Source organism: Eretmochelys imbricata, chromosome 14 (assembly GCF_965152235.1).
Source record: "Eretmochelys imbricata isolate rEreImb1 chromosome 14, rEreImb1.hap1, whole genome shotgun sequence".
Lineage (NCBI taxonomy): Eukaryota > Metazoa > Chordata > Testudines > Cheloniidae > Eretmochelys > Eretmochelys imbricata.
Window position 1 is genome coordinate 39,614,361 of NC_135585.1, and position 27,192 is coordinate 39,641,552.

Here is a 27,192-nt window from a genome sequence, read left to right on the forward strand (position 1 = left end):
ATAAAATGGTAATGCAATGAGATTTTAATCAATATAGAAATTTATGTAATACGTAGGAAGATTTTGTGTATGAAACCTTTAAATGTTTGATTTATAGCTGGAGAAAAAAATACGGCACTCCAGCTCGCAATGCATGTTTTCCCTCAGAATCCAAGAATGCCTTATTCTAAGGAGAGAAGATAATGTGAGAAGGGGGTCTGTTCTGACTAGTTCTGTCAGCAAAAGCTAATAAGCTAGGTCCACTAAAGAGAGAGAGAGAGAGATAGACCATCCCATAAATATACTTTAAACCACTTGTATTAAGACATATTTTTTGTATACTTGGTAATGTGACCTACTGGGCCTTATCTGGTTGGAAGGAATAGGTTTCCCAGTGAGGAACTGGTACATCTGTAACATACTTCCTTCTCTCTCACTTACTTTCTCACTTTCTACATTTCACTCATCTTTTTCAACTCTTGAATGCATAAGAGAAAATAGCTATATGATAGATCTGTGGAACTCGCCGCTGCTGTAATTTATTCAGTCACATAGATAAGAATGTAAAAAGGGATTGGATATTTCTCTTAGAGGTAGACTTAGGTTTCCATAGCCACAAATGCCACATGGATGCCCACTCCTCATTCATTTTCCTGGGCATTTGTTTGTTTAAGAACCAGATTTTAAAAAGTATTTAGGCACCTAATGAGATTTTTAGAAGCATCTGGGCACCTAAAAATCCTTGATTGCAATGGATATTAGACACCTAGTTGCTTTGAAAAATCCCACTACGCACCTACAAGCCTTTAAGAATTTGCCCCATAATCCCTTTGGCAGCTTTTGAAATCTCAGCTGTAGCCTGGTCTGGTAGATGGGAAATAAGGAGTTGGAGTTTGTCCCAGCTCTGTCACTGATTTACTGTGTGAAAGTCAGATTAACTGTCTGTGCCTCAGTTTCCCCATCTGTAAATAAATGAAATAATACTACTCACCCACCTTAGTAAAATGGTTTGAAATCTACAGGTGAAAAAGCACCATGAATTTCTTCCCAAGTGTACTAGAGTGAATGGAAAGAATACCTTTGACTTCCTCTCTCATTGGATCAGGCCCTCTGTAACTATGGAGCTTAGGAAAGGATTACTTGTGGCACCTTAGAGACTAACAAATTTATTTGAGCATAAGCTTTCGTGAGCGACAGCTCACTTCATCAGATGAATCCGATGAACTGAGCTGTAGCTCACGAAAGCTTATGCTCAAATAAATTTGTTAGTCTCTAAAGTGCCACAAGTCCTCCTTTTCTTTTTGCGGATACAGACTAACATGGCTGCTACTCTGAAACCTGTCATTATGGAACTTAGGGTATTTGAAGGCAGGAGATCTTGGTCTCAGTTCCGAGTTTTGCCCCTGACTTCCAATGCATCCCTAAGCAAGATCCTTTACTCCTCTGACCTAATTTCTCCTCATATAGCAGAGGATTGATAACGGTTAATTATTTACTACAGAGGGGCAGTTGAAAAGCACCAATGTTGTTCCAAACAACATTGAAGTCATGGCTACAAAGGGAGTTCTTTTCAACCTGTAGTAGAATAAAATAGCTTATGACTGGACAGTGATTTGAAGATGTAAAGAGGTATAAAAGTAAAAGGTATTATTATCTTTGCCAGACTAGTCTCAGATTAGCATAAGGAGGATAATCATTATGGGTGCGATTTTCAAAAGAGTCTGTGGGAATCAGGCATTTACATTCCACTCTATCACAATGAGAATTGCATGTTTAATTGCTTTGAACTCCTTTGAAAATCCCATTGCACAGTGACAATCAATCGTTTATCCTTCAGGGCAAAGTCCTATTTCTGTCTCAGCTGAGCATGGGATGTGCCTCTAAGGGGTATGTCTGCCCTACGAAATTAGGTCGAATTTATAGAAGTCAGTTTTTTAGAAATTATTTTGATATAGTAGATTGTGTGTGTCCCCACACAAAATGCTCTAAGTGCATTAACGCGGCGGAGTGCTTCCACAGTACCGAGGCTAGCGTCAACTTCTGGAGTATTGCGCTGTGGGTAGCTATCCCACAGTTCCCGCAGCCTCCGCCACCCATTGGAATTCTGGGTTGAGATTGCAATGCCTGATGGGGCAAAAAACATTGTCGCTGGTGGTTCTGGGTATATGTCATCAGGGCCTCCCTCTTTCTCTTCCTCCCTCCGTGAAAGCAATGGCAGACAATCGTTTCACACCTTTTTTCCTGAGTTACCTGTGCATACGCCATACCACATCAAGCATGGAGCCTGCTCAGCTCACTGTCACCGTATGTCTCCTGGGTGCTGGCAGACGCAGTACTGCATTGCTACACAGCAGCAGCAACCCATTGCCTTGTGGCAGCAGATGGTGCAATAGGCCTGAAGACCATTGTCATCATGTCCGAGGTGCTCCTGGCCGCCTCGGTAAGGTTGGTCAGGAGCACCTAGACAGACATTGGCGCAGGGAATAAATTAGGAGTGACTCGACCAGGTCATTCTCTTTACTCCTGCAGGCAGTCCTATTGTACCATCTTATGGTGAGCAGCCAGGAGATGTGGATGGCTTGCAGTCCTACTGCACCATCTGCTGCTAGCCAAAGATGTAAAAGATAGATGGAGTGGATCAAAACAAGAAATAGATCAGATTTGTTTTGTATGCATTTGCTCCTCCCTCCCTCTGTGAAATCAATGGCCAACAATCATTTTGGTGAGGTCTGTCAGGGGCACCTTGAAAACTTTAATGGAGATTCAGTCCTGCCCAAAATACCAGAGGGAGGGATAGGTTAGTGCGTTGAGCATTGCCTGCTAAACCCAGGGTTTTGAGTTCAATCCTTGAGGGGGCCATTCTGCGTGACAGTTGTTTTTGTTTGTCCTTGATGTAAAGCCACCTCCTTTGTTGATTTTAATTCCCTGTAAGCCAACCCTGTAAGCCATGTCATCAGTCGCCCCTCCCTCAGTCAGAGCAATGGCAGACAATTGTTCCACGCCTTTTTTTTGCGCGGACACCATGCCATGGCAAGCATGGAGCCTGCTCAGCTCACTTTGGCAATTAGGAGCACATTAAACACCATGCGTATTATCCAGCAGTATATGCAGCACCAGAACCTGGCAAAGAGAAACCAGGTGAGTAGGAGACGTCAGCGCGGTGACAAGAGTGATGAGGACATGGACACAAACTTCTCTCAAAGCACGGGCCCTGGCAATGTGGGCATCATGGTGCTAATGGGGCAGGTTCATCTAGTGGAACGCTGATTCTGGGCCTGGGAAACAAACACAGACTAGTGGGACTGCATAGTCTTGCAGGTCTGGGACGATTCCCAGTGGCTGCGAAACTTTCATATGTGTAAGGGCACTTTCATGGAACTTTGTGATTTGCTTTGCCTGCCCTGAAGCGCGTGAATATCAAGATGAGAGCAGCTCTCACAGTTGAGAAGCGAGTGGCAATAGCGCTGTGGAAGCTTGCAACGCCAGACAGCTACCGGTGAGTCGGGAATCAATTTGGAGTGGGCAAATCTACTGTGGGGGCTGCTGTGATGCAAGTAGCCAAAGCAATCAAAGATCTGCTACTATCAAGGGTAGTGACCTTGGGAAATGTGCAGGTCATAGTGGATGGCTTTGCTGCAATGGGATTCCCTAACGGTGGTGGGGCCATAGACAGAACCCATGTCCCTATCTTGGCACCGGAGCACCAAGCCAGCGAGTACATAAACTGCAAGGGGCACTTTTCAATAGTGCTGCAAGCACTGGTGGATCACAAGGGACATTTCACCAACATCAACGTGGGATGGCCGGGAAAGGTACATGACGCTTGCATCTTCAGGAACTCTGGTCTGTTTCAAAAGCTGCAGGAAGGGACTTTATTCCCAGACCAGAAAATAACCACTGGGGATGTTGAAATGCCTATAGTAATCCTTGGGGACCCAGCCTACCCCTTAATGCCATGGCTCATAAAGCCAAACACAGGCAGCCTGGACAGTAGTCAGGAGCTGTTCTACTGCAGGCTGAGCAAGTGCAGAATGGTGGTAGAATGTGCATTTGGATGTTTAAAAGTGCGCTGGCGCAGTTTACTGACTCATTTAGACCTCAGCGAAACCAGTATTCCCACTGTTATTACTGCTTGCTGTGCGCTCCACAATATCTGTGAGAGTATGGGGGAGATGTTTATGGTGGGGTGGGAGGTTGAGGTAAATCGCCTGGCCCCTGGTTACGTGCAGCCAGACACCAGGGCAGTTAGAAGAACACAGGAGGGCACGGTGTGCATCAGAGAAGCTTTGAAAACCAGTTTCATAACTGGCCAGGCTACAGTGTGACAGTTCTGTTTGTTTCTCCTTGATGAAACCCCCCCACCCTTTGATTCACTCTACTTCCCTGTAAGCTAACCACCCTCTCCTCTTCCCTTCGATCACCACTTGCAGAGGCAATAAAGTTATTGTTGCTTCACATTCATACATTCTTTATTAATTCATCACACAAATAGGGGGATAACTGCCAAGGTAGCCCAGGAGGGGTGGGGGAGGAGAGAAGCACCAGGAGGGGTGGTGGAGGAGGGAAGGACAAGGCCACACAGCACTTTAAAAGTTTAAAACTTTAAAACTTATTGAATGCCAGCCTTCTGTTGCTTGGGCAATCCTCTGGGGTGGAGTGGCTGGTTGGCCGGAGGTCCCCCCACCACGTTCTTGGGCATCTGGGTGAGCAGGCTATGGAACTTGGGGAAGAGGGTGGTTGGTTATACAGGGGCTGTAGCAGTGGTCTGTGTTCTAGGTGCCTTTCCTGCAGCTCAGCCATATGCTGGAGCATATTAGTTTGATCCTCCAGCAGCCTCAGCATTGAATCCTGACTCCTCTCATCACGCTGCCGCCACCTTTCAGCTTCAGCCCTCTCTTCAGCCCACCACTTACTCTCTTCAGCCCACCACCTCCCCTCCCAATCATTTTGTGCTTTCCTCCACTCTGACATTTTCTGCCTCCACACATTTGTCTGTGCTCTGTCAGTGTTGGAGGGCAGCATGAACTCAGAGAACATTTCATCGCGAGTGCGTTTTTTTTGCCTTCTAATCTTCACTAGCTTCTGGGAAGGAGAAGATCCTGTGGTCCTTGAAACACATGCAGCTGGTGGCGAAAATAAAGGGACAGTGGTATTTAAAAAGACACATTTTATAGAACAATGGCTACACTCTTTCACGGTAAACCTTGCTGTTAACATTACATACATAACACACGTGCTTTCGTTACAAGGTCTCATTTTGCCTCCTCCCACCGCGTGGCTACCCCCTCAACCCTCCCCCCACCCCGTGGCTAACAGTGGGGAACATTTCTGTTCAGGCACAGGCAAACAGCCCAGCAGGAACGGGCACCTCTGAGTGTCCCCTGAAGAAAAGCACCCTATTTCAACCAAGTGATCATGAATGATATCACTCTCCTGAGGATAACACAGAGAGATAAAGAACGGATGTTGTTTGAATGCCAGCAAACATACACTGCAATGCTTTGTTCTACAATGATTCCCGACTATGTGCTACTGGTCTGGAGTGGTAAAGTGTCCTACCATGGTGGACGGAATAAGGCTGCCCTCCCCAGAAACCTTTTGCAAAGGCTTTGGGAGTACATCCAGGAAAGCTGTGAATGCCAGGGCAAATTAATCATTAAACATGCTTGCTTTTAAACCATGTATAGTATTTTAAAAGGTACACTCACCAGAGGTCCCTTCTCCTCCTGGCGGGTCGGGGAGGCAGCCTTGGGTGGGTTCGGGGGGTACTGGATCCAGGTCCAGGATGATAAACAATTCCTGGCTATTGGGAAAACAGGTTTCTCCACTTGCTTGCTGTGAGCTATCTACAACCTCATCATCATCATCTTCCTCGTCCCCAAAACCTGCTTCTGTGTTACCTCCATCTCCACTGAAGGAGTCAAACAACACGGCTGGGGTAGTAGTGGCTGAACCCAGGCAGGAATGTCTGTGAGGGGAGGGCTCCTGCCTCATACTGAGAATGAGGGGCGATCAGCAGGTTATCTCAAGTGCTTATATACAAATGCACAAAGCCTTGGAAACAAGCAGGGAGAACTGGAGGTCCTGGTGATGTCAAGGAATTATGACGTGACTGGAATAACAGAGACTTGGTGGGATAACTCACATGACTGCAGTACTGTCATGGATGGTTATAAACTGTTCAGGAAGGACAGGCAGGGCAGAAAAGGTGGGGGAGTTGCACTGTATGTAAGGGAGCAGTATGACTGCTCAGAGCTTCGGTACGAAACTGCAGAAAAACCTGAGTGTCTCTGGATTAAGTTTAGAAGCGTGAGCAACAAGAGTGATATAGTGGTGGGAGTCTGCTATAGACCACCGGACCAGGGGGATGAGGTGGATGAGGCTTTCTTCCGGCAACTCGCAGAAGCTACTAGATCGCACACCCTGGTTCTCATGGGTGACTTTAATTTTCCTGATATCTGCTGGGAGAGCAAAACAGTGGTGCAGAGACAATCCAGGAAGTTTTTGGAAAACGTAGGGGACAATTTCCTGGTGCAAGTGCTAGAGGAGCCAACTGGGGGGGGAGCTTTTCTTGACCTGCTGCTCACAAACAGAGAAGAATTAGTGGGGGAAGCAATAATGGATGGGAATTTGGGAGGAAGTGACCATGAGTTGGTTGAGTTCAGGATCCTGACACAGGGAAGAAAGGTAAGCAGCAGGATACGGACCCCGGACTTCAGGAAAGCAGAGTTCGACTCCCTCAGGGAACGGATGGGTAGGATCCCCTCTGGGACTAACATGAAGGGGAAAGGAGTCCAGGAGAGCTGGCTGTATTTCAAGGAATCCCTGCTGAGGTTACAGGAACAAACCATCCCGATGTGTCGAAAGAATAGTAAATATGGCAGGCGACCAGCTTGGCTTAACGGTGAAATCCTAGCAGATCTTAAACATAAAAAAGAAGCTTACAAGAAGTGGAAGGTTGGACATATGACCATGGAAGAGTATAAAAATATTGCTCGGGCATGTAGGAATGAAATTAGGAGGGCCAAATCGCACTTGGAGCTGCAGCTAGCAAGAGATGTCAAGAGTAACAAGAAGGGTTTCTTCAGGTATGTTGGCAACAGAAGAAGAAAGCCAAGGAAAGTGCGGGCCCCTTACTGAATGAGGGAGGCAACCTAGTGACAGAGGATGTGGAAAAAGCTAATGTACTCAATGCTTTTTTTGCCTCTGTCTTCACTAACAAGGTCAGCTCCCAGACTGCTGCGCTGGGCATCACAGCATGGGGAGTAGATGGCCAGCCCTCTGTGGAGAAAGAGGTGGTTAGGGACTATTTAGAAAAGCTGGACGTGCACAAGTCCATGGGGCCAGACGAGTTGCATCCGAGAGTGCTAAAGAAATTGGCGGCTGTGATTGCAGAGCCATTGGCCATTATCTTTGAAAACTCGTGGCGAACGGGGGAGGTCCCAGATGACTGGAAAAAGGCTAATGTAGTGCCAATCTTTAAAAAAGGGAAGAAGGAGGATCCTGGGAACTACAGGCCAGTCAGCCTCACCTCAGTCCCCGGAAAAATCATGGAGCAGGTCCTCAAAGAATCAGTCCTGAAGCACTTGCATGAGAGGAAAGTGATCAGGAACAGTCAGCATGGATTCACCAAGAGAAGGTCATGCCTGACTAATCTAATCGGCTTCTATGATGAGAAAACTGGTTCTGTGGATGAAGGGAAAGCAGTGGATGTATTGTTTCTTGACTTTAGCAAAGCTTTTGACACGGTCTCCCACAGTATTCTTGTCAGCAAGTTAAAGAGGTATGGGCTGGATGAATGCAGTATAAGGTTGGTAGAAAGTTGGCTAGATTGTCGGGCTCAATGGGTAGTGATCAATGGCTCCATGTCTAGTTGGCAGCCGGTGTCAAGTGGAGTGCCCCAGGGGTCAGTCCTGGGGCGGGTTTTGTTCAATATCTTCATTAATGATCTGGAGGATGGTGTTGATTGCACTCTCAGCAAATTTGTGGATGATACTAAACTGGGAGGAGTGGTAGATATGCGGGAGGGCAGGGATAGGATACAGAGGGACCTAGACAAATTGGAGGATTGGGCCAAAAGAAATCTGATGAGGTTCAATAAGGATAAGTGCAGGGTCCTGCACTTGGGACGGAAGAACCCAATGCACCGCTACAGACTAGGGACCGAATGGCTAGGCAGCAGTTCTGCGGAAAAGGACCTGGGGTGACAGTGGATGAGAAGCTGGATATGAGTCAGCAGTGTGCCCTTGTTGCCAAGAAGGCCAATGGCATTTTGGGATGTATAAGTAGGGGCATAGCGAGCAGATTGAGGGACGTGATCGTTCCCCTCTGTTCGACATTGGTGAGGCCTCCTCTGGAGTACTGTGTCCAGTTTTGGGCCCCACACTACAAAAAGGATGTGGATAAATTGGAGAGAGTCCAGCGAAGGGCAACAAAAATGATTAGAGGTCTGGAACACATGACTTATGAGGAGAGGCTGAGGGAACTGGGATTGTTTAGTCTGCAGAAGAGAAGAATGAGGGGGGATTTGATAGCTGCTTTCAACTACCTTAGAGGTGGTTCCAGAGAGGATGGTTCTAGACTATTCTCAGTGGTAGAAGAGGACAGGACAAGGAGTAATGGTTTCAAGTTGCAGTGGGGGAGGTTTAGGTTGGATATTAGGAAAAACTTTTTCACTAGGAGGGTGGTGAAACACTGGAATGCATTACCTAGGGTGGTGGTAGAATCTCCTTCCTTAGAAGTTTTTAAGGTCAGGCTTGACAAAGCCCTGGCTGGGATGATTTAATTGGGGATTGGTCCTGCTTTGAGCAGGGGGTTGGACTAGATGACCTCCTGAGGTCCCTTCCAACCCTGATATTCTATGATTCTATGATTCTATGAAATGGCATGCAGCTCGTCATAGAAGCGGCATGTTTTGGGCTCTGACCCAGAGTGGCCGTTTGCCTCTCTGGTTTTCTGGTAGGCTTGTCTCAGCTCCTTAAGTTTCACACGGCACTGCTTCGGGTCCCTGTTATGGCCTCTGTCCTTCATGCCCTGGGAGATTTTGACAAATGTTTTGGCATTTCGAAAACTGGAACGTTGTTCTGATAGCATGGATTCCTCTCCCCATATAGTGATCAGATCCCGGACCTCCCATTCAGTCCATGCTGGAGCTCTTTTGCGATTCTGGGACTCCATCATGGTTACCTCTGCTGATGAGCTCTGCATGGTCAGCTGCAGCTTTCCACGCTGGCCAAACAGGAAATGAGATTCAAAAGTTTGCGGGCCTTTTCCTGTCATTTGAGTTGAGAGCGCTGTCCAGAGCGGTCATAATGGAGCCTAATTGCATCCACAGTACCCCAAATTCGACCCAGGAAGGCTGATTTCAGTGCTAATCCCCTTGCCGGGGGTGGAGTAAGGAAATCGATTTTAAGAGCCCTTTAAGTCGAAAAAAAGGGCTTCGTCGTGTGGACGGGTGCAGGGTTAAATCGATTTAACGCTGCTAAATTTGACCTCAACTTCTAGTGTGGACCAGGGCTAAGGTCTGGCACTGCAAAATCAGGTACACTTATTTTGGTTTCAGAGTAACAGCCGTGTTAGTCTGTATTCGCAAAAAGAAAAGGAGTCCTTGTGGCACCTTAGAGACTAACCAATTTATTTGAGCATGAGCTTTCGTGAGCTACAGCTCACTTTATCAGATGCATACTGTGGAAACTGTATGGAAACAGTTTCCACGGTATGCATCTGATGAAGTGAGCTGTAGCTCACAAAAGCTCATGCTCAAATAAATTGGTTAGTCTCTAAGGTGCCACAAGGACTCCTTTTCTTATTTTGGTTTATAATTTCTTCTTTTGTAAAATGGGGATAATGATCCTGACTCCGGTTGTAAAATGCTTTGAGATCTACTGATGAAAAGCATTGCACAAAAGCTAGGGATTATACTTAATGAGCATTGACAATTAAGCACTGTCTGGTACATAATTCTGTATGAAATTCTTGTTCTGTTCTCACTTATACGTTAATATGTCATGGATAGGCTTGGCAGCATTTTATTTTTATTATTTATAATTTTGATGGGTACTATCAATGTTTATTTTTAAGCTTTTCTCCACTTTTTATTTATTTCAGTATTTACAGTTGTGCAAAATTATGGGGGTGGGGAGTGGGAGACTGTCAGACAAATGATAGTCAACACTGAGATTCAAAAAGTGAAAGCTCTATAAACCATTAAAACACAAATTGTCAACATCACGTGTTAAACTATAGAAAGTAAATATCCTTAATTCAACAGATCATACCTGTTTTCACTATTCATTCACTAATCCATTTGTAAGCCGAATTCAAAAGTCTAAATCACTGGATTTTGACTCTAATAAGTTCTCCGGCAGTATTTTTCTTACTTTGCCTATCTGTAAATTTTGAGTATTATCGATGGAAATACATTTTCATCAGTGTGTGTGTGTGTGGTGAAATTGACATTTACCAACATTCACCAATCCAAATCGAATCCTTCCAAGCCTAGTCATGACGTCTGTTCCTTGGTTGTTAGAGTTTGATCCTGGGCAAAATGTAAAATCAGTTTTAATGTTCGATACAAAGGGGGAGATTGTCAAAGGGATTTCAGTGGGAGTTGGGCCATAGAATTTCCCTCTTTGTCTCTGAAAATCTTCACCAAAGACAAAAATCATGGTCCTGGACTCAGAAGAAGACACATAAATAACCCCAGTGTTCCAAAGATGTGTGTTGGGAAGTGTCAAGGTTCCTCCCCCACTCTGAACTCTAGGGTACAGATGTGAGGACCTGCATGAAAAACCTCCTAAGCTTATCTTTACCAGCTTAGGTCAAAACTTCCCCAAGGTACAAAATATTCCACCCGTTGTCCTTGGATTGGCCGCTACCACCACCAAACTAATACTGGTTACTGGGGAAGAGCTGTTTGGACACGTCTTTCCCCCCAAAATACTTCCCAAAACCTTGCACCCCACTTCCTGGACAAGGTTTGGTAAAAAGCCTCACCAATTTGCCTAGGTGATTACAGACCCAGACCCTTGGATCTTAAGAACAATGAACAATCCTCCCAACACTTGCACCCCCCCTTTCCTGGGAAATGTTGGATAAAAAGCCTCACCAATTTGCATAGGTGACCACAGACCCAAACCCTTGGATCTGAGAACAATGAAAAAGCATTCAGTTTTCTTACAAGAAGACTTTTAATAAAAATAGAAGTAAATAGAAATAAAGAAATTCCCCCTGTAAAATCAGGATGGTAGATATCTTACAGGGTAATTAGATTCAAAAACATAGAGAACCCCTCTAGGCAAAACCTTAAGTTACAAAAAAGATACACAGACAGAAATAGTTATTCTATTCAGCACAATTCTTTTCTCAGCCATTTAAAGAAATCATAATCTAACACATACCTACCTAGATTACTTACTAAAAGTTCTAAGACTCCATTCCTGGTCTATCCCCGGCAGAAACCAGCATATAGACAGACACACAGACCCTTTGTTTCTCTCCCTCCTCCCAGCTTTTGAAAGTATCTGGTCTCCTCATTGGTCATTTTGGTCAGGTGCCAGTGAGGTTACCTTTAGCTTCTTAACCCTTTACAGGTGAGAGGAGCTTTCCCCTGGCCAGGAGGGATTTCAAAGGGGTTTACCCTTCCCTTTATAGTTATGACAAGGGTAGCTGAGTTTTGAAATGAGTTGGAGAATGGAAAGTGAGGGAGGATCTAGGAGAAAAGATTAGGAGTTCAAGTTTGGCCATGTTGTGCTGGAATTAGAGATTATGATTCTCTGCCTTGGAATATACCAATGTAAAATGTTCATCGTAGAGCCTTTAGGAACAAAGACAAGTCCTACCTGCCGCAGAGCACAGCAGAGATTCATGAAGGAGAAAATAGCAGAGGACAAGACTGATCCATTTACCTTAATACTAGAAGAAAGGAAATTTTCGGGGAAACTGGGATATTTTTCTTCCTATTCTTCTTCATGCTAAATTCCGTAGAATTGTTAAAATGGGATTTGCGTATCAGTGATTCTCCAGAGTGCGAGTCAAGATCATCCCTTAAAAATGGACATCCAAAATCAAAGGAAATTCTACATGCCATGTGTCCATAACCTAATGGAGTTTAATGGGTATTGGGTACCAAACTCTCTTAGCTCCCTTTGAAAATCCCAGCTAACAGAATGGAGGGACTTTTGACAAGGAATAGCACTGGCTGAAGATTGAATGAACAATTAGTAGATCAAAAGTGCTATCAGCGTTTCAAATGTCAATGGGAAAAATGATGCAATGATCATGATCCCCTTCCCTTCCCTTGCCCTGTTTCTTGACAAACTCTAGGTGTAAGTCATAGCTGATTGAGGCTTAGGGAGATAGGGGAGGTGGTAATAATTATTCAGGCACTGGGATTCCTACTTGAACATTCAAGGAACATCCAATAATGCATTTTAACTGTTTAACTCCATGAGCATTTCTTGTGACCTACAGAATTCAAGACTGGAGTAGAGATGGAAAACTGATTCGGTGTGTTGGTTTTCACCCTCTGAGTCCTGGATTTCCATGTTGCTGCTATTTGCATACAGAAGGAAGCGTCCACTCCCATGGATGATGAGATTGTTTCTCATCAGGAGGACTGAGAAGAACAGAATTCAGTACAAAGTATCATTTGTTTCTCCAGATGTTAGAAAATCTGTGGACCAAATGAATTTGGTCACTGTGTGGGGTGGGGTAAAATTTTCAACAGCAGCTAAGGGCCAGATTTTTTAAGGTATTTAGGCACCTAGTGGGATTTTCAAAAGCATCTAGGTGGCTAAAAAACACTCAAATCCACTAGTACCTCAGGAGGATGTTAAACAGAAGCTACTAAGGTTAGACATTTTTAAATCAGCAGATCTAGATAACCCGCATCCAGGAGTTTTAAAAATGCTAGCTGAGGAGCTCACTGGGCCTTTACTGTTGAAACGCTGGAAGAAAGCTAATGCTGTGCCAATATTGAAAAAGGGTAAATGGGAGGACCAAGGCAATTATAGTCCTGTCAGCCTGATAGGCCTATCAGGCAAGATAATGGAGTGGCTGATTGTGAGGTTATTGACATAAGCTGGGACCGTATAGATCATTGTTGCAACCAAAGTCCTGTTGTGGCACCAAATCTTGTATAAAGGGAGTCAAATAAGGTGTTAAAGACAAGGTTATGGACTGCTGGTGCTGATTATGCTGTCTATTTGTGTGTATTATTTTTGTAGTTAAAGTTATGAATATTGGCTCTATACTGTCTGTATTGCAAACTTATGCTATGCTTCTCCGTGACACCCCAGACAAGTTGGTGTCAGCTCTGCCTAGCCTGCTTGATGGCCCATTAAGGACCATCAGCTATACAATTGACCCATTGAGAGAAGGCAGACACTCCTTGTGACTCAGCAAGGTATGCAAGGACCTGCCTATGGACAGAACTCTGAGGTTTTTCCAGGCTAGGTGTTGGACAGCTTGTCTTTGGCACAAAGAAAGAGAGACCACATGGCAAGAGACTATAAAAAGCTGCTGCAGCTCCTCCATCTTGTCTTCAGTCCTGCTTCATCCCTCTGGAGGGACTTTGCTACACTGAAGCTTTGAACCAAGGGCTGAAAGACCCATCCCAGCTGTGGATGTCCTCCAGAGACTTGATTTGAACTTGCAGTTTATTCTCTCACTGCTGCAAGCCTGAACCAAGAACTTTGCCATCACTGTGTGTCATTGATTCCATTGAACCAATTCTAGCTCTCATCTATATCTTTTCTTTTTATGGATAAACCCTTAGATTTTAGATTCTAAAGGATTGGCAACAGCGTGATTTGTGGGTCAGATCTGTTTTGTATATTGACCTGGGTCTGGGGCTTGGTCCTTTGGGATCGAGAGAACCTTTTTTCTTTTACTGGGGTATTGGTTTTCATCACCATTTGTCCTCATAACGTGTGGCATTGGTGGTGATACTGGGAAACTGGGGTGTCTAAGGGAATTGCTTGTGTGACTTGTGGTTAGCCAGTGGGGTAAAAGCAAAGTCTCCTCTGTCTGGCTGGTTTGGTTTGCCTTGGTGTGCACAGAAACCCCAGCCTTGGGCTGTAACTGCCCTGCTTGAAGCAATTTGTCCTGAATGGGCACTCTCCGTTGGGTCCTGCCAGAACCAGCATCATTACACTGATAAGGGACTCAATTAATAAAGAAATAAAGTAATATAATTAATGTCATTTAACATGGGTTTTGGTAAATAGATCCTGTCAAACTAACTTGGTATCATTTTTGATGACATTACAATTGTGATTGATAAAGGCAATAGTGTTGATATAATAGACTTCTCTATGGCATTTGACTTGGTACTGCCTGACGTTTTGACTAAACAACTAGAAGGATACAAAAATAACTTGGCACACAATACATGGACCAAAAGCTGGCTAACTCTTAGGCCTCAAAATGTAATTGTAAAAGGGAATTGTCATGGAACAAGTATGTTTCCAATGGGGTCCAAGAGGGTTCTGTTCATATCCTAATGCTATTTAACATTTTTAATGATATGGAAGATGACATAAACTCATCACTGGTAAAGTATGCAAATGACACAAAAATGAGGAAGTAGTTAATAATGAAGAGGACAGGGTTACAGAGCGATCTGGATCGCTTGGTAAGCTGGACTCAAGCAAACAATATGATTTTACTATGGCTAAATGTGAATGTATACATCTAGGAACAAAGAATGTCAGACATACTTGCCGGATGAGGAACTCTATTGTGGGAAACAGTGATTCTGAAAAAGATTTGGTGGTCATGGTGGATAATCAGCTGAACATGAGCTCCCAGTGTGATGCTGTGCCAAAAGGACTAATGCAATTCTTGGATGCATAAACAGGAAAAAGTCTATGTCCAGTTCTTGTGTCAACAGTTCAAAAAGGATGTTGATCAATTGGAGAGGGTTCAGAGAAGAGCCATGAGAATGATTAAAAGTTTAGGAAGCACGCCTTATAGTGACAGACCCAAGGAGCTCAATCTATTTAGCTTAACAAAAAGAGGGTTAATAAATTCCTTCATGGTCTCTTCAGTCTAGCATAGAAAGGGATAACAGCATACAATGGCTGGAACTTTAAGCTAGTCAAAATCAGACTGGAAATATGGCGTACAGTGAGAGTAATTAACTTTTGGAACAATTTACTAATGGTCATGGTGGATTCTCCATCACTGAGAATTTTTCAATCAAGATTGGATGTTTTTTTCTAAAAGATCTGCTCTACAAATTATTTTGAAGAAGATCTATGTCCTGTGTTATACAGAAGGTCAGATGATCACAATGGTCCCTTCTGACTTTGGAATCTATGCATCAATGAAATCAATGAGTTTAGGTGCCGTGGTGTTTTTGAAAATCCCTCTACATGCCTAAATACCATTTAAAATCTGGCACTGGGTGACTTGAGAGCCTAAATCCAATTTTCAAAAGAGCTTTAATCTTTCAGAGCCAGATTTTCAAAAGTATGAAGATGTCTAAAGCTTCAGATAGATGCTCAGTGGGATTTTCAAAAACACCTAACCAGATTAGGTGCCTAACCTAATTAAGCATTTTTGTCAGTCTGCACTGTTGGCATCTAAATACTTTTGAAACTCCAGCTCTTAGGCTCCTAAGCAACTTACATGATTTTGGAATGGGATTTAGGCTTCTATATCATTTAGGTACTCTCATAAATATAAAGGGACGGGTAATCACCTTTCTGTATACAGTGCTATAAAATCCCTCCTGGCCAGAGGCAAAACCCTTTCACCTGTAAAGGGCTAAGAAGCTAGGATAACCTCGCTTGCACCTGACCAAAATGACCAATGAGGAGACAAGATACTTTCAAAGCTGGAGGGGGAGGAACAAAGGGTCTGTCTGTCTGTGTGATGCTTTTGCCGGGAACAGATCAGGAATGCAGCTCAGAACTCCTGTAAAAAGTTAGTCAGTAATCTAGGTAGAAATACATTAGATTTCCTTTTGTTTAATTGCGGGTAAAATAGGCTGTGCTGAATGGAATGTATATTCCTGGTTTTGTGTCTTTTTGTAACTTAAGGTTTTGCCTTGAGGGATTCTCTGTGTTTTGAATCTGATTACCCTGTAAGGTATTTACCATCCTGATTTTACAGAGGTGATTCTTTTACCTTTTCTTTCATTAAAATTCTTCTTTTAAGAACCTGATTGCTTTTTCATTGTTCTTAAGATCCAAGGGTTTGGGTCTGTGTTCACCTGTACAAATTGATGAGGATTTTTATCAAGCCTTCCCCAGGAAAGGGGGTGTAGGGCTTGGGGGGATATTTTGAGGGAAGACGTCTCCAAGTGGGCTCTTTCTCAGTTCTTTGTGTAACACACTTGGTGGTGGCAGCGTAGAGTTCAAGGACAAGGCAAAGTTTGTACCTTGGGGAAGTTTTTAACCTAAGCTGGTAAGAATAAGATTAGGGGGTCTTTCATGCAGGTCCCCACATCTGTACACTAGAGTTCAGAGTGGGGAAGGAACCTTGACACGCATCCTTGAAAACTGTACCTGTGATGTCTAACAATCCATGTAACAGAGCTTCTCCTGAATTATGGTCTGTTGTATCTTGACAGATGGAGCCTATGACTGGAATAGAGAAGGAAAACCATTCCAGGATACAGGAATTTATACTTGTGGGCTTCCCCGGTAGTCAATATTTGCAGATCTCTCTTTTTTTTGGTGTTTACTATGATGTATGTCCTGAAAGTTGCAGGAAAGGTTGCCATCCTAGTCCTAGTGAGGGCCAGCCATCAACTCCGCAGCCCCATGTACTTCTTCCTTTGCAACCTCTCCTTGCTGGAGATATGATACACCACAGCCTTTGTTCCCAAGACCATTGCAATTTTCCTGGGGAAAAGCAGAACCATCCCCTTTAGTAGCTGCATTCTGCAGATGTACTTCATTTTCTCCCTGGGCTGCACAGAATATTTCCTTTTCTCTGTCATGGCCTATGACTGCTATCTGGCTATTTGCTACCCATTGCACTATAGCACCATCATGAACAGCACGTCTTGTCTGCTCAGCTGGCCCTTGGCTCCTCAGTGCATAGTTTCCTGGCTATTTCTATCCCAGAATCTCTGATTGTTAGGTTGTCCTTCTGTGGCACGAATGTCATTACTCGTTTCTTCTGCAGCATAGATTCCTTAATCATTCTCTCCTGCACAGACATCTATGTGATTGAGATGGCAGCTTTTATCATCTCGATCATCGTCATCCTGGGATTATGTTCAATAACTCTGGTCTCCTATATTTACACCCTCTCCACCATACGGAGCATCCCGTCAGCCCAAGGCCAGCAAAAGGCCTTTTCCACTTGCTCTGCCCATCTCACTCTTGTGATTATATGGTACAGCTCCACCATCTTCCTGTATGTCAGGCCTTCCAGACAGAATGCCTTGGACATGAACAAGACTGTCAACACTTTGAATACTATTGTAACTCCCCTGTTAAACCTCTTCATTGACAGTCTGAGAAACAAAGAGGTGAAAGTGGCTTTACGGAAGGTTATTCAGTGGGACATGAAGTTGTTTTTGAATGGCTTAGATGTTACTGGGTCTGATTCTCAGCCTGTGCTCATGTTCCCTTTGGTAGTAACTGTCCTTGTTGTTGTTCTTTTAATCCTGGTTCCAATTTTACATTTACAACTTTTGTATTTGGGTAAAATTTTCAGAAGTGCCTGAGGGCCAGATTTGCAAAGGAATTTAGGCACCTAAAGATTCAGATAGGCCCCTAAATACCATTAAAGATGTGGCTTCTAGGAGCCTAATTTTTATTGAAAATCTACCAGACATGAGCTCCTAAGGGGCATATTTTCGAAGATATTTAGGTGTCTAAAGATGCAGATAGTTGTTTAGTGGGCTTTTCCAAAGCACTTCAGCAGATGAGGCACCAAATCCCATTGATTTCAGTGGTAGCTACAAATACTTTTGAAAATCTGTCCCTTAAAATCTCTCGAGAGGTCTCATTAGCAGCCCATTGGCATCAATGATCATCTTTCAACTGAATTAAATGGCCTTTAGATCAGGCCCTATGTGGACATTACTTTTAGCAATTCACATTTCGGCCCCCATCCTGAGATCCTTACTCAGCTGGTAAATTATATTATTTTGAGTCATCCAGTTGACTCTAAAGGGACTACTCACACTAGGAAAGAAAGCTTGTGCATAAAGCGTGTGCAGGATCAAGACGTTAGTGACACTGAATCTGTACTCAGAAGTTTGTTCTAAGTTTAAATTTGTAGCAACTCCAGAGTTTTCATTATCTGTGATGTATGACTGGTTGGCCAACTCACACGACATTGTGTCTGTTCCCTGATTCAATAGCTGAAAAATTATTAAACAGCAGACTAAAGAACAAAATGCAGGAAATACAGAATGATGAACAATGACGGTGGATTTTTTTTTTAATTAGTGAAGAATTTCAAAAAATCAAACTTATTTCCCTTTTTAAGGGTTCTAAGTTTGGGGGTCCTACATGTTGGTAAATGGAAACAAGTCAATAACATTTTTTATAAAGTTTTCCGTTTAAATGTTGTCAAAAATTGAAATGAAAAATTTAATTAAAAAAAGAAAACAAAAATCACTAAAACAACAGTTCTTTACAAAAAATGTTCATTTTTGAAAATGGTCACTTTTCAACAAAAAGGAATTACAAGGGAGAGAGAAGTTCAATTAATGGTGATCAATATGTTTTCACAGAAAGTGTTTTTTATCAAATGAACTTGATTTAACTGTGACATTTCTGATTGATGAAGGCAATGGTGTTGATGTAATAGACTTGCATTTTTCTAGAGGTTTGATTGAGGGTAACATTACACTATTTAAAAAAAAATAACACTACACAAAACCAACAGTAAATTGATTAAAAACTGGCTAACTGATAGTTCTCAAAACATAACTGTTCATAGAATCATAGAATATCAGAGTTGGAAGGGACCTCTGGAGGTCATCTAGTCCAACCCCCTGCCCAGAGCAGGACCAATCCCCAACTAAATCGTCCCAGCCAGGGCTTTGTCAAGCCTGACCTTAAAAACTTCTAAGGAAGGGGATTACACCACCTCCCGAGGTAACACATTTCAGTGTTTCACCACCCTCCTAATGAAAAAGTTTTTCCTAATATCCAACCTAAATCTCCCCCACTGCAACTTGAGACCGTTACTCCTTGTTCTGTCATCAGCTACCACTGAGAACAGTCTAGATCCATCCTCTTTGGATCCACCTTTCAGGTAGCTAAAAGCAGCTATCAAATCCCCCCTCATTCTTCTCTTCCGTAGACTAAACAATCCCAGTTCCCTCAGCCTCTCCTCATAAGTCATGTGTTCCAGACCCCAAATGATTTTTGTTGCCCTTCGCTGGACTCTCTCCAATTTATCCACATCCTTTTTGTAGTGTGGGGCCCAAAACTGGACACAGTACTCCAGATGAGGCCTCACCAATGTCGAATAGAGGGGAACGATCACGTCCCTCAATCTGCTTGCTACGCCCCTACTTATACACCCCAAAATGCCATTGGCCTTCTTGGCAACAAGGGCACACTGTTGACTCATATCCAGCTTCTCGTCCACTGTCAAACCTAGGTCCTTCTCTGCAGAACTGCTGCCTAGCCGTTTGTTCCCTAGTCTGTAGCGGTGCATTGGATTCTTCCGTCCTAAGTGCAGAACTCTGCACTTGTCCTTGTTGAACCTCATCAGATTTCTTTTGGCCCAATCCTCCAATTTGTCTAGGTCCCTCTGTGTCCTATCCCTACCCTCCAGCGTATCTACCACTCCTCCCAGTTTAGTGTCATCATCTGTTGATGGGAACTGTTGATTTTAATGGGTGATAGACACCTAGATGCTTTTGAGAATCCCACTAGGTTCCTAAATACCTTTACATATCTTGCCCTTGATGCCTGACTTATTTGTATTTTTGTATATTTGTATCTAGACCAGTCTTATTATCAAAGCATAAATAAACTTTAACTTTCACCTTTGTATCACCCTACCTTTTGGAAAGTGTTTTACTTATTAAGGCTGGGGATTTCAAAGGAGTGTAAAGACGTAGGCTGGGTTTACCAAAGTATCCTGAGAGAGTTTCAATAGAATTTTTGCTCCTATGTCCCTTTGGCATCTTTGGAAGACCCAGCCCTAATTAGAGCTGATTGGAATTTTCATTGTAGAGGAAATTTCAAGAGGTTGAAATTGGTTTTTATCCCAAATCTGGATGAAAGTTTAAAACGTGCTGATACAGACTAATACGGCTACCACTCTGAAACTTGTATTTAGCTGTGACACCTTTCCCAAACCCGAAGAAGAGCTCTGTGTAAGCTTGGAAATTTGTCTCTCCCAACAACAGAAATTGGGCCAATGCAAGATGTTACTTCACCCATTGCTCGGAAAACTCCAGCAAGGAGATGACATACGGGCACGCCCAATAAATGAGAAAACATTGACAACACTGTCTACCCAAACACTCAACATCTCCCCATGCAGAGGAACCAGAATGGAGATGGGGTGGACAGGGGGCCATGGCCCCATCGCTTTTAAAAGTGGGAGGGCTATGTTCTCCCACTTTTTGCTGGCCGTAAGGGTGAGTGATGGTGGGGAGGAGGCAGAGAGGAGCAAGCATGGGGAAGGGCCTTGGGGGGAAGAGGCGGCACGAGGGTGGGGCCTTGGGGGAAGAGGCCATGTGGGGGTGGGGCCTTGGTTCAGGTGTAGGTGCCCCCTGCCCCCACTTCTAGGGAGCTTCCGGTGCTCCTGTGCCCAGGCACTCCCACCTCATAAAGAAACAAATCAATCCACCAGTAAAAAAAACAAAAAAAACCCCTAAAATAAAATTTAAAAAATCTGAGAAAGAAGCAAGAACCAAAAAACTTCACTGATACCACAATCATATTTTTTACCCTGAGGGGAAGAACAAAACAAGGAATGGAGTCTCTGGCTCCTTAGGGTCTACTAGGGGCTTTGCTATGGCTCCTGATTTTATGTGGAAGGTACTCAGATAGCATGGTAATGGGTACAGTGTGGAATCCTACGATAGACAGGTAGATTAGATTAGATAGAACAAACTCCTACAAGTCCTTCTTACATGGGATTATGGTTGGCACCTGACACAGGGTAGGACTCTGCACTTAAACAGGTCCCCTGTCTCTTTGTCATGTGCTAAAATTAAGACTTCCAGACCCACCAGCCATGCCCCCGCCCTCCCCCCCGCCTCACTTCCAGACTCCCTATACAGCAAAAGACTTGTTCCATGCAGCAGGGCCTGTAGGTGAAAGGCAACATAAGTCAAAGGCCCCAGACTTCAGTCTTGATTTCTCTGAGTGATTTCTCTTCTTTCTTCAGCAAAGTAACATGCACCTTTCTCAGGTAGGAGACCTGCCATGAACAAAGAGCGATAGACGGCTATTGAGCAAGCCCAGACTTCTGAAGTCACCATGTCTATATTTACCCAGATAGCAAAACACAGAGTTCATGATCTGATGCTGCCATATCCCACTCTGTCACACCAGCAAACAGAAAATCAAAAGCCATCATACCCCAAGCAAAGTTTTGACCCCAAAAAAGGAGAAGAACCAGAGATTCCGTGAAGTCCACTGGGTACTTTCTAATGGCTACTGATTTTATGTGGAAGGTACTCAGATAACATGGTGAGGGGTGGCAGTATAAAAGCATGAGACAGATAGATAGATTTTCATCTTACTTATACTGGTATAAACCGAGAAGAACTCCACTGACTTAGTGGAGTTAGTGTGGATTTACCACTATACATACAGCATTTTGCACAAAAAAATCACACACCATATTCTTATGGGGACAATAATGTCATCAGTTGATTGTATTTGTAAAAAAAACAGATAAAACCATGTTCATCAGAGAAATGCAGACATTTTATTCTAGTTGAATAACCTTCACCCAGTTGTTAGAGAGCTTATTCCTTCACTCTCCCACTTCCCTGGTCCTTCTCGCATGAACAGAGAGCAACAATACCCAAAGTCCGAAGGTGCAAACAATTTGATGTTTATTGGGGTGAACTTCCAGCAAGCTTAAATACAAGTTCCTTTTTCCTTATTTTCGAATCCCAACTTACTTCCTGTTTGCCCCTAATTTATATAGTAATATTCTTAGCTATACCTTAACCAATCATTCTACTGAAATTTAACTAACCAATCCTAACATATTGTAACATGATTAGCTAACCAATTATATCCCACCACCTTAATTAGATTACACCCAGCAAAATTAATTATACAGCAGACAGAAACAATCACAGAACCAGACAGAGATTATACAGACAAACAATAGCAAAGTGGGAACGATAATGACAAAACAATACAGAAGTGAGGATTTCACATCCTAGCTATTGATAAGTGAGTTCTTGCCAGACAGGATGCTATCAAACGAAGTTTCCTTTTACATTTTCTAGGCACTTCCCTTTCTCTGGAGGTGACAGGAATATAATCCTGTCCTGACAGTGCCTGACAGCCCAATAGCACCTTATTTCAATGTGACTAGTTTGGAATGTGAGGATGTGACTGTTCGCTTCCCAGCTTATGGCTGCCTCCGCTGCTTAGCCAAAGGCCTTAGCCTAAGAACAGGGCCTCAGACTGTCACAGTAAGAGAAGGACCTTACACTGGCAGACAGTGATTTTGATTCTTTCTTTTATACCTCTAACTAGCCAAGTGATAAGAATACACCTAAATTCTTAGAGTACAGGCCTTTACAGACAGGCCTGAATATCTATATCCTAACACCAGTCAGTTTCCTCAGGGAAGCTTTGATTTCCTTGTTCCTTATGCTGTAGATGATCGGATTCATCACTGGTGGCAGCACAGAATAGAGAACAGCCACCACGAGATACAGAGCTGACGGAGAACTGGAGATGGGTTTCATGTAGGCAAAGACAGCAGTGGAAACAAACATGGAAATTACAATGAGGTGAGGAAGGCATGTGGAGAAGGTTTTATGTCGGCCCTGCTCAGAGGGGATTCTCAGTACCTTGGTTAAGATCTGAACATATGTCACAATTATAAAAACAAAGCAAATTAGGGCTAAACACACACCAAATCCAATAACCCCAACTTCATTGAAGTACGAGTTAGAGCAGGCAAGCTTGAGTAGCTGGGGGATTTCACAGAAGAACTGATCCACTATGTTGCCTCCACAGAAGGTGATCGAAAAAGTGTTCTCGGTATGCAATGAAGCATAGAGAATTACACTGATCCAGGCACTGGCTGCCATTTGGACACAAGCTCTCCTATTCATTATAGTCTCATAGTGCAGTGGTTTGCAGATGGCGACGTATCGATCGTACGCCATGATGGTGAGTAAGACAAAGTCGGCTTCAGCAAAGAAGATGAGGAAAAAGACTTGCGCGACACATCCAGAATAGGAAATGGACCTGGTGTTCATAAGGGAATTGGCCATAGATTTGGGGATGGTGACAGAGATGGAGCCGAGGTCTAGGATGGACAAACTCATCAGGAAGAAGTACATGGGAGTGTGAAGGTGGTGGTCAAGAGCTATGGCTATGATGATGAGAAGATTTCCTGTCAGGGCTGCTAGGTAAAGCACTAGAAACACCATGAAGTGCAAAATCTGCAGCTCTCGAACATCAGAGAATCCCAGGAGAAGGAACTCGGTTACGGTGGTTCGGTTGGACATTTTTTTTCCTAGTTCATCGTGTGATGGCTGTGGAGGGAAGGACAAGAGCAATGGTCAGGGTTATAGTGAGAGAGGGAATGACTCTGATTCCCCTCTCCATGATATCTCATGGTGTGAATGTCAAAGATGCACAGCACTTGTCACTTCCATTGACCGGAGTAGTGAGGGCTCCTCACCGCTCACAACCAGAGCACTACTCTGGTGCGTTATCACAGGAGTGTAAATTGGCATCGCTCCCTTAAAGTCACTGGAGGTGGGTCAGTTTACACCATCTGAGGATCTGGCCCAAGATGTGGCTTGATCAAATGCAGAATGAAAGATGGAACAAAGTACAACCCAAATCCAACAATTTGAGCCAAAATTATGCCCCTATTGCTACAGACAGCAGGCTCCCAACTTGGCCAACTCAACTAAAATACTAAAATGCCAGCACAGTCTGATTCCCACTTAACTGAGAAATACAGCACAGAATCACCCAGCTTCCCGCATGGCAGCTTTTCTGTGATGATTCCACCCCAACATCCCACATACCGCCTGATGCCTACTTACACGTTGATTTATGGCACCAGATCCCAGCTGCACTCCCATTGTTGGGTGATGGTGGGCTGGTCGCATCGCTCAGTTACTGCTAGATTGTGTGATTCCCCTCTGTGACTTTATTTCTGTGCTGTGTGAGTCAGGAGACTTCGGTTCTAGTCTTGCCTCTGTCACTTTGTGACCATGGAGCAGTCACCGCTGCCTCTCTTTTCTCCCCTTCCCTTTGTCTGTCTTGTGGACTTTGAATGTGAACTCTTTTGGGGATGGATTGTGTCTTCCTATGTGCATGTTCTGTGCACATGTTGACAGTATTTTTGTTTAGCAGGCAGCAGTGTGGGATAGAGGCTATGATGGTAGAAGTGGAGATCTGGGTTCTTGTTCCATCAACCTCCTGCCTGTCCTTGGGTAGGATAAAGAGAGACAGCCTTTGTCTGGGAGCTTCGACTCTTAGGGCTTTAGTTTAGAGAGGTTAGTATGTTTAAAACACATTCTCTGGGCGACCAACTTTGCTACTTACTCAGTTTTACCATCCTGCAGCTACCCCTTTGAAACAGACAAACACATTTGCAATAGAGGGAATGGGGTTGGAAATTATGGTGTTATTGGACAATATTCATGTTCCCCACCATGGCAAAAAGCTAAGTTTCCAGGTAGGAGTTGTCAGACAATTTCTACTTTATTTCAAAGGAAAATTCAGTTTTCAGTTGAATATATTTTCATGGAAAGTCTCTGATATCCATCAAAATGAAAACTTTTTTTGATTATGGCTAAAATTTTCAGGTTCCAACAGTTTTCGGCTGAAACTGTTTGGTTCTCAATGAAAAGTCAATTTTTTCTGGTGGAAAAAAAAATCTGATCATCTCTATATATCTGCATAATTTGATAGTAAAAGTCTTAGAGAGTTCTAATTGCAATTCATATTTCCTATATTAAATTTGCCCCATATATTAATACTCTAACATATTTAATTAAAATAGAAAACTTACTTTGTTGGTCTTTATTCCAATTTGTGATGCATTTGATCCGACTGTGTTAGGAATCATTGGCCATTATCTATCTATCTATCTATCTATCTATCTATTCACCCACTGCCAGGATTCTTTGGTTCTCTCTCTCTCTCTCATGCACCACCACTGTATTATCCACCAGCTGTTGTCGCATCCCTTCGCTGGATGTCCTGAGTTGCAGGGGTCTCTCTGCAGTTCCTAGCACAGATGGGCGCTCCCTGCTTCCCTCCTAGGGCAGGCTTGGGTGAAAGGTGATGGACTAAATGGGATCAGGGACTGAAAGACACTCCCAGCTCTCGAGCTGATCCTGGTTTGTGCCGGCTTCAAACAAGGTCAGAGCCCAAGATATCCCTGCTCTGGGGCTAAATAGCTGAATCAGGTCTCCAAGGCTGTGAGCCCAGCTATACTCTCACCTCAGGAGCAAACCTTCCTGACAACCTGCCCTAGCTGACCCTAACCCCCCAGAGGGGGAACAGCCCCTGCCCTGCATCTCACATGATGATAGCATCTCTTGAAGGACCTTTAGCTAAGGCTGGACCACAAAGGGGGTCCCCACAGGATGGCAAAATAAAACATGTATTTGTAGCACAGGCATGGGCTCTACAATAGCTAAGAGTCTCTTGGCACCAGAGTCTCAGTTGGCCTGGAATAGCCTGTTCCTTCATTAACTCCACATAGTCACCTCTAGGGGAGCAGAGATGTTTTTCTCCTGCATTGCACCAGCAGCTCTTGGGATGCAGCCACCAGAGGAACCCACAGCTCAGGCTGCCCTGGCTGCTTGAAGTTCCTCACTAAGAGACAAACACTAAAAACTAAGGACCAGGTCCTGAGCTGGTGTAAATTGATACACTTCCATTGACTTCAGAGTAGCGTGGGCTATTTACACCACTTGGGGATCTGACTCATTGATTTCCACGGAGCTACATACATTTACACCAGCTGGGGATCTGGCCCATAACACAGTTTCCAACCCATATCCTTTGCCTGTGAAACTGAACCAAAGAAGAGTCAAACATTCGTAACCAGGCTCCTCTTTCCTAGCTCTTTGTCCACTCGGATGAATTACAAGTATAACTTGTAAGGGTGACAGAGCGATTCATTCCCACTTGGGACAGAACTGGGGACAGTGTTGTGGAGATTTTCTGCTTCTGATATTCAACTTTTATTGGGGTGAATAGCCCAGGTCTTTTCTTTCTTTCTTTCTTTCTTTCTTTCTTTCTTTCTTTCTTTCTTTCTTTCTTTCTTTCTTTCTCAGTAGTAACATTGTTTCCTTCCGGCAGACAACATTAAAATAAAAGGCTCCTTTGGCTGCAGATGCACTGTTTAAAAATGTGTAATTTACATGAGACATTCATGTCAGAGAAACTGATGAAATACAAAGAGCCAGAGAGTAGAAATCAGCCCTAGACCTATTGGAATCAATGGTTCCGATTCTCAGCAAGTTCAAATCAGGGTCAGTGGAGTGAATGGGTCAGTGCCCCAGTTTTTGTAAATCACCTTTAGCTGCCTTGGACTCAAAGGGTCCAGATCCCCAAACAGCTGTTGTGTAAATCAGCCCCAGCCCCACTGAAGTCAATTAGACCAGTTCCTCAGTGAATGTAAATTGGCAGAGTTCTATGGAACTCGGCCAGGTTACATGAGCTAAATATCTGTGCCGTGATGTTGAGCTTTTTGTTTGTTCCTGTCTCTGAGATTCTCATTGCTGAACATCACAATCCCATCTCAATGCTCCTGGAATATTCCAATAGCACGGTTCATAGAAACCTGCAAAATGGGTACCCAACCAGTAAATGAACTGATGAATATTATTACCATCACAGCAACACCCTTCTAGTTTAGGTTGCACCATGACTTCTGTTTAAAGGTCCTCCTTTCTTTAAAAAAAAAAAAGGAAAAAAACAGAAGACAAACTTAGTCAGATTCTTTTGAAATTTAATGTGCCTTAGGAGGGTGCAGGGTAGGATTAGTGACCTAAATGTGGGGTCATCTGAGCAAAGGGTTGTGGAGATATGAGCCCCGTTA

The 27,192-nt window shown here is 43.7% G+C and overlaps 1 protein-coding gene across 1 annotated transcript; it reads right to left on the bottom strand.

The window, feature by feature from the left end:
• Positions 1-22,702: 22,702 nt before the first annotated feature.
• LOC144274009 (olfactory receptor 14A16-like) lies at positions 22,703-23,626 on the bottom strand. The gene has a single exon (XM_077832726.1). The coding sequence runs from the start codon at positions 23,624-23,626 to the stop codon at positions 22,703-22,705; it is 924 nt and encodes a 307-aa protein (XP_077688852.1).
• Positions 23,627-27,192: the final 3,566 nt, after the last annotated feature.

Excerpts from the sequence above, each read along its gene's own strand:
- LOC144274009 (XM_077832726.1), bottom strand. The coding sequence starts at position 23,626 with ATGTCCAACCGAACCACCGTAACCGAGTTCCTTCTCCTGGGATTCTCT.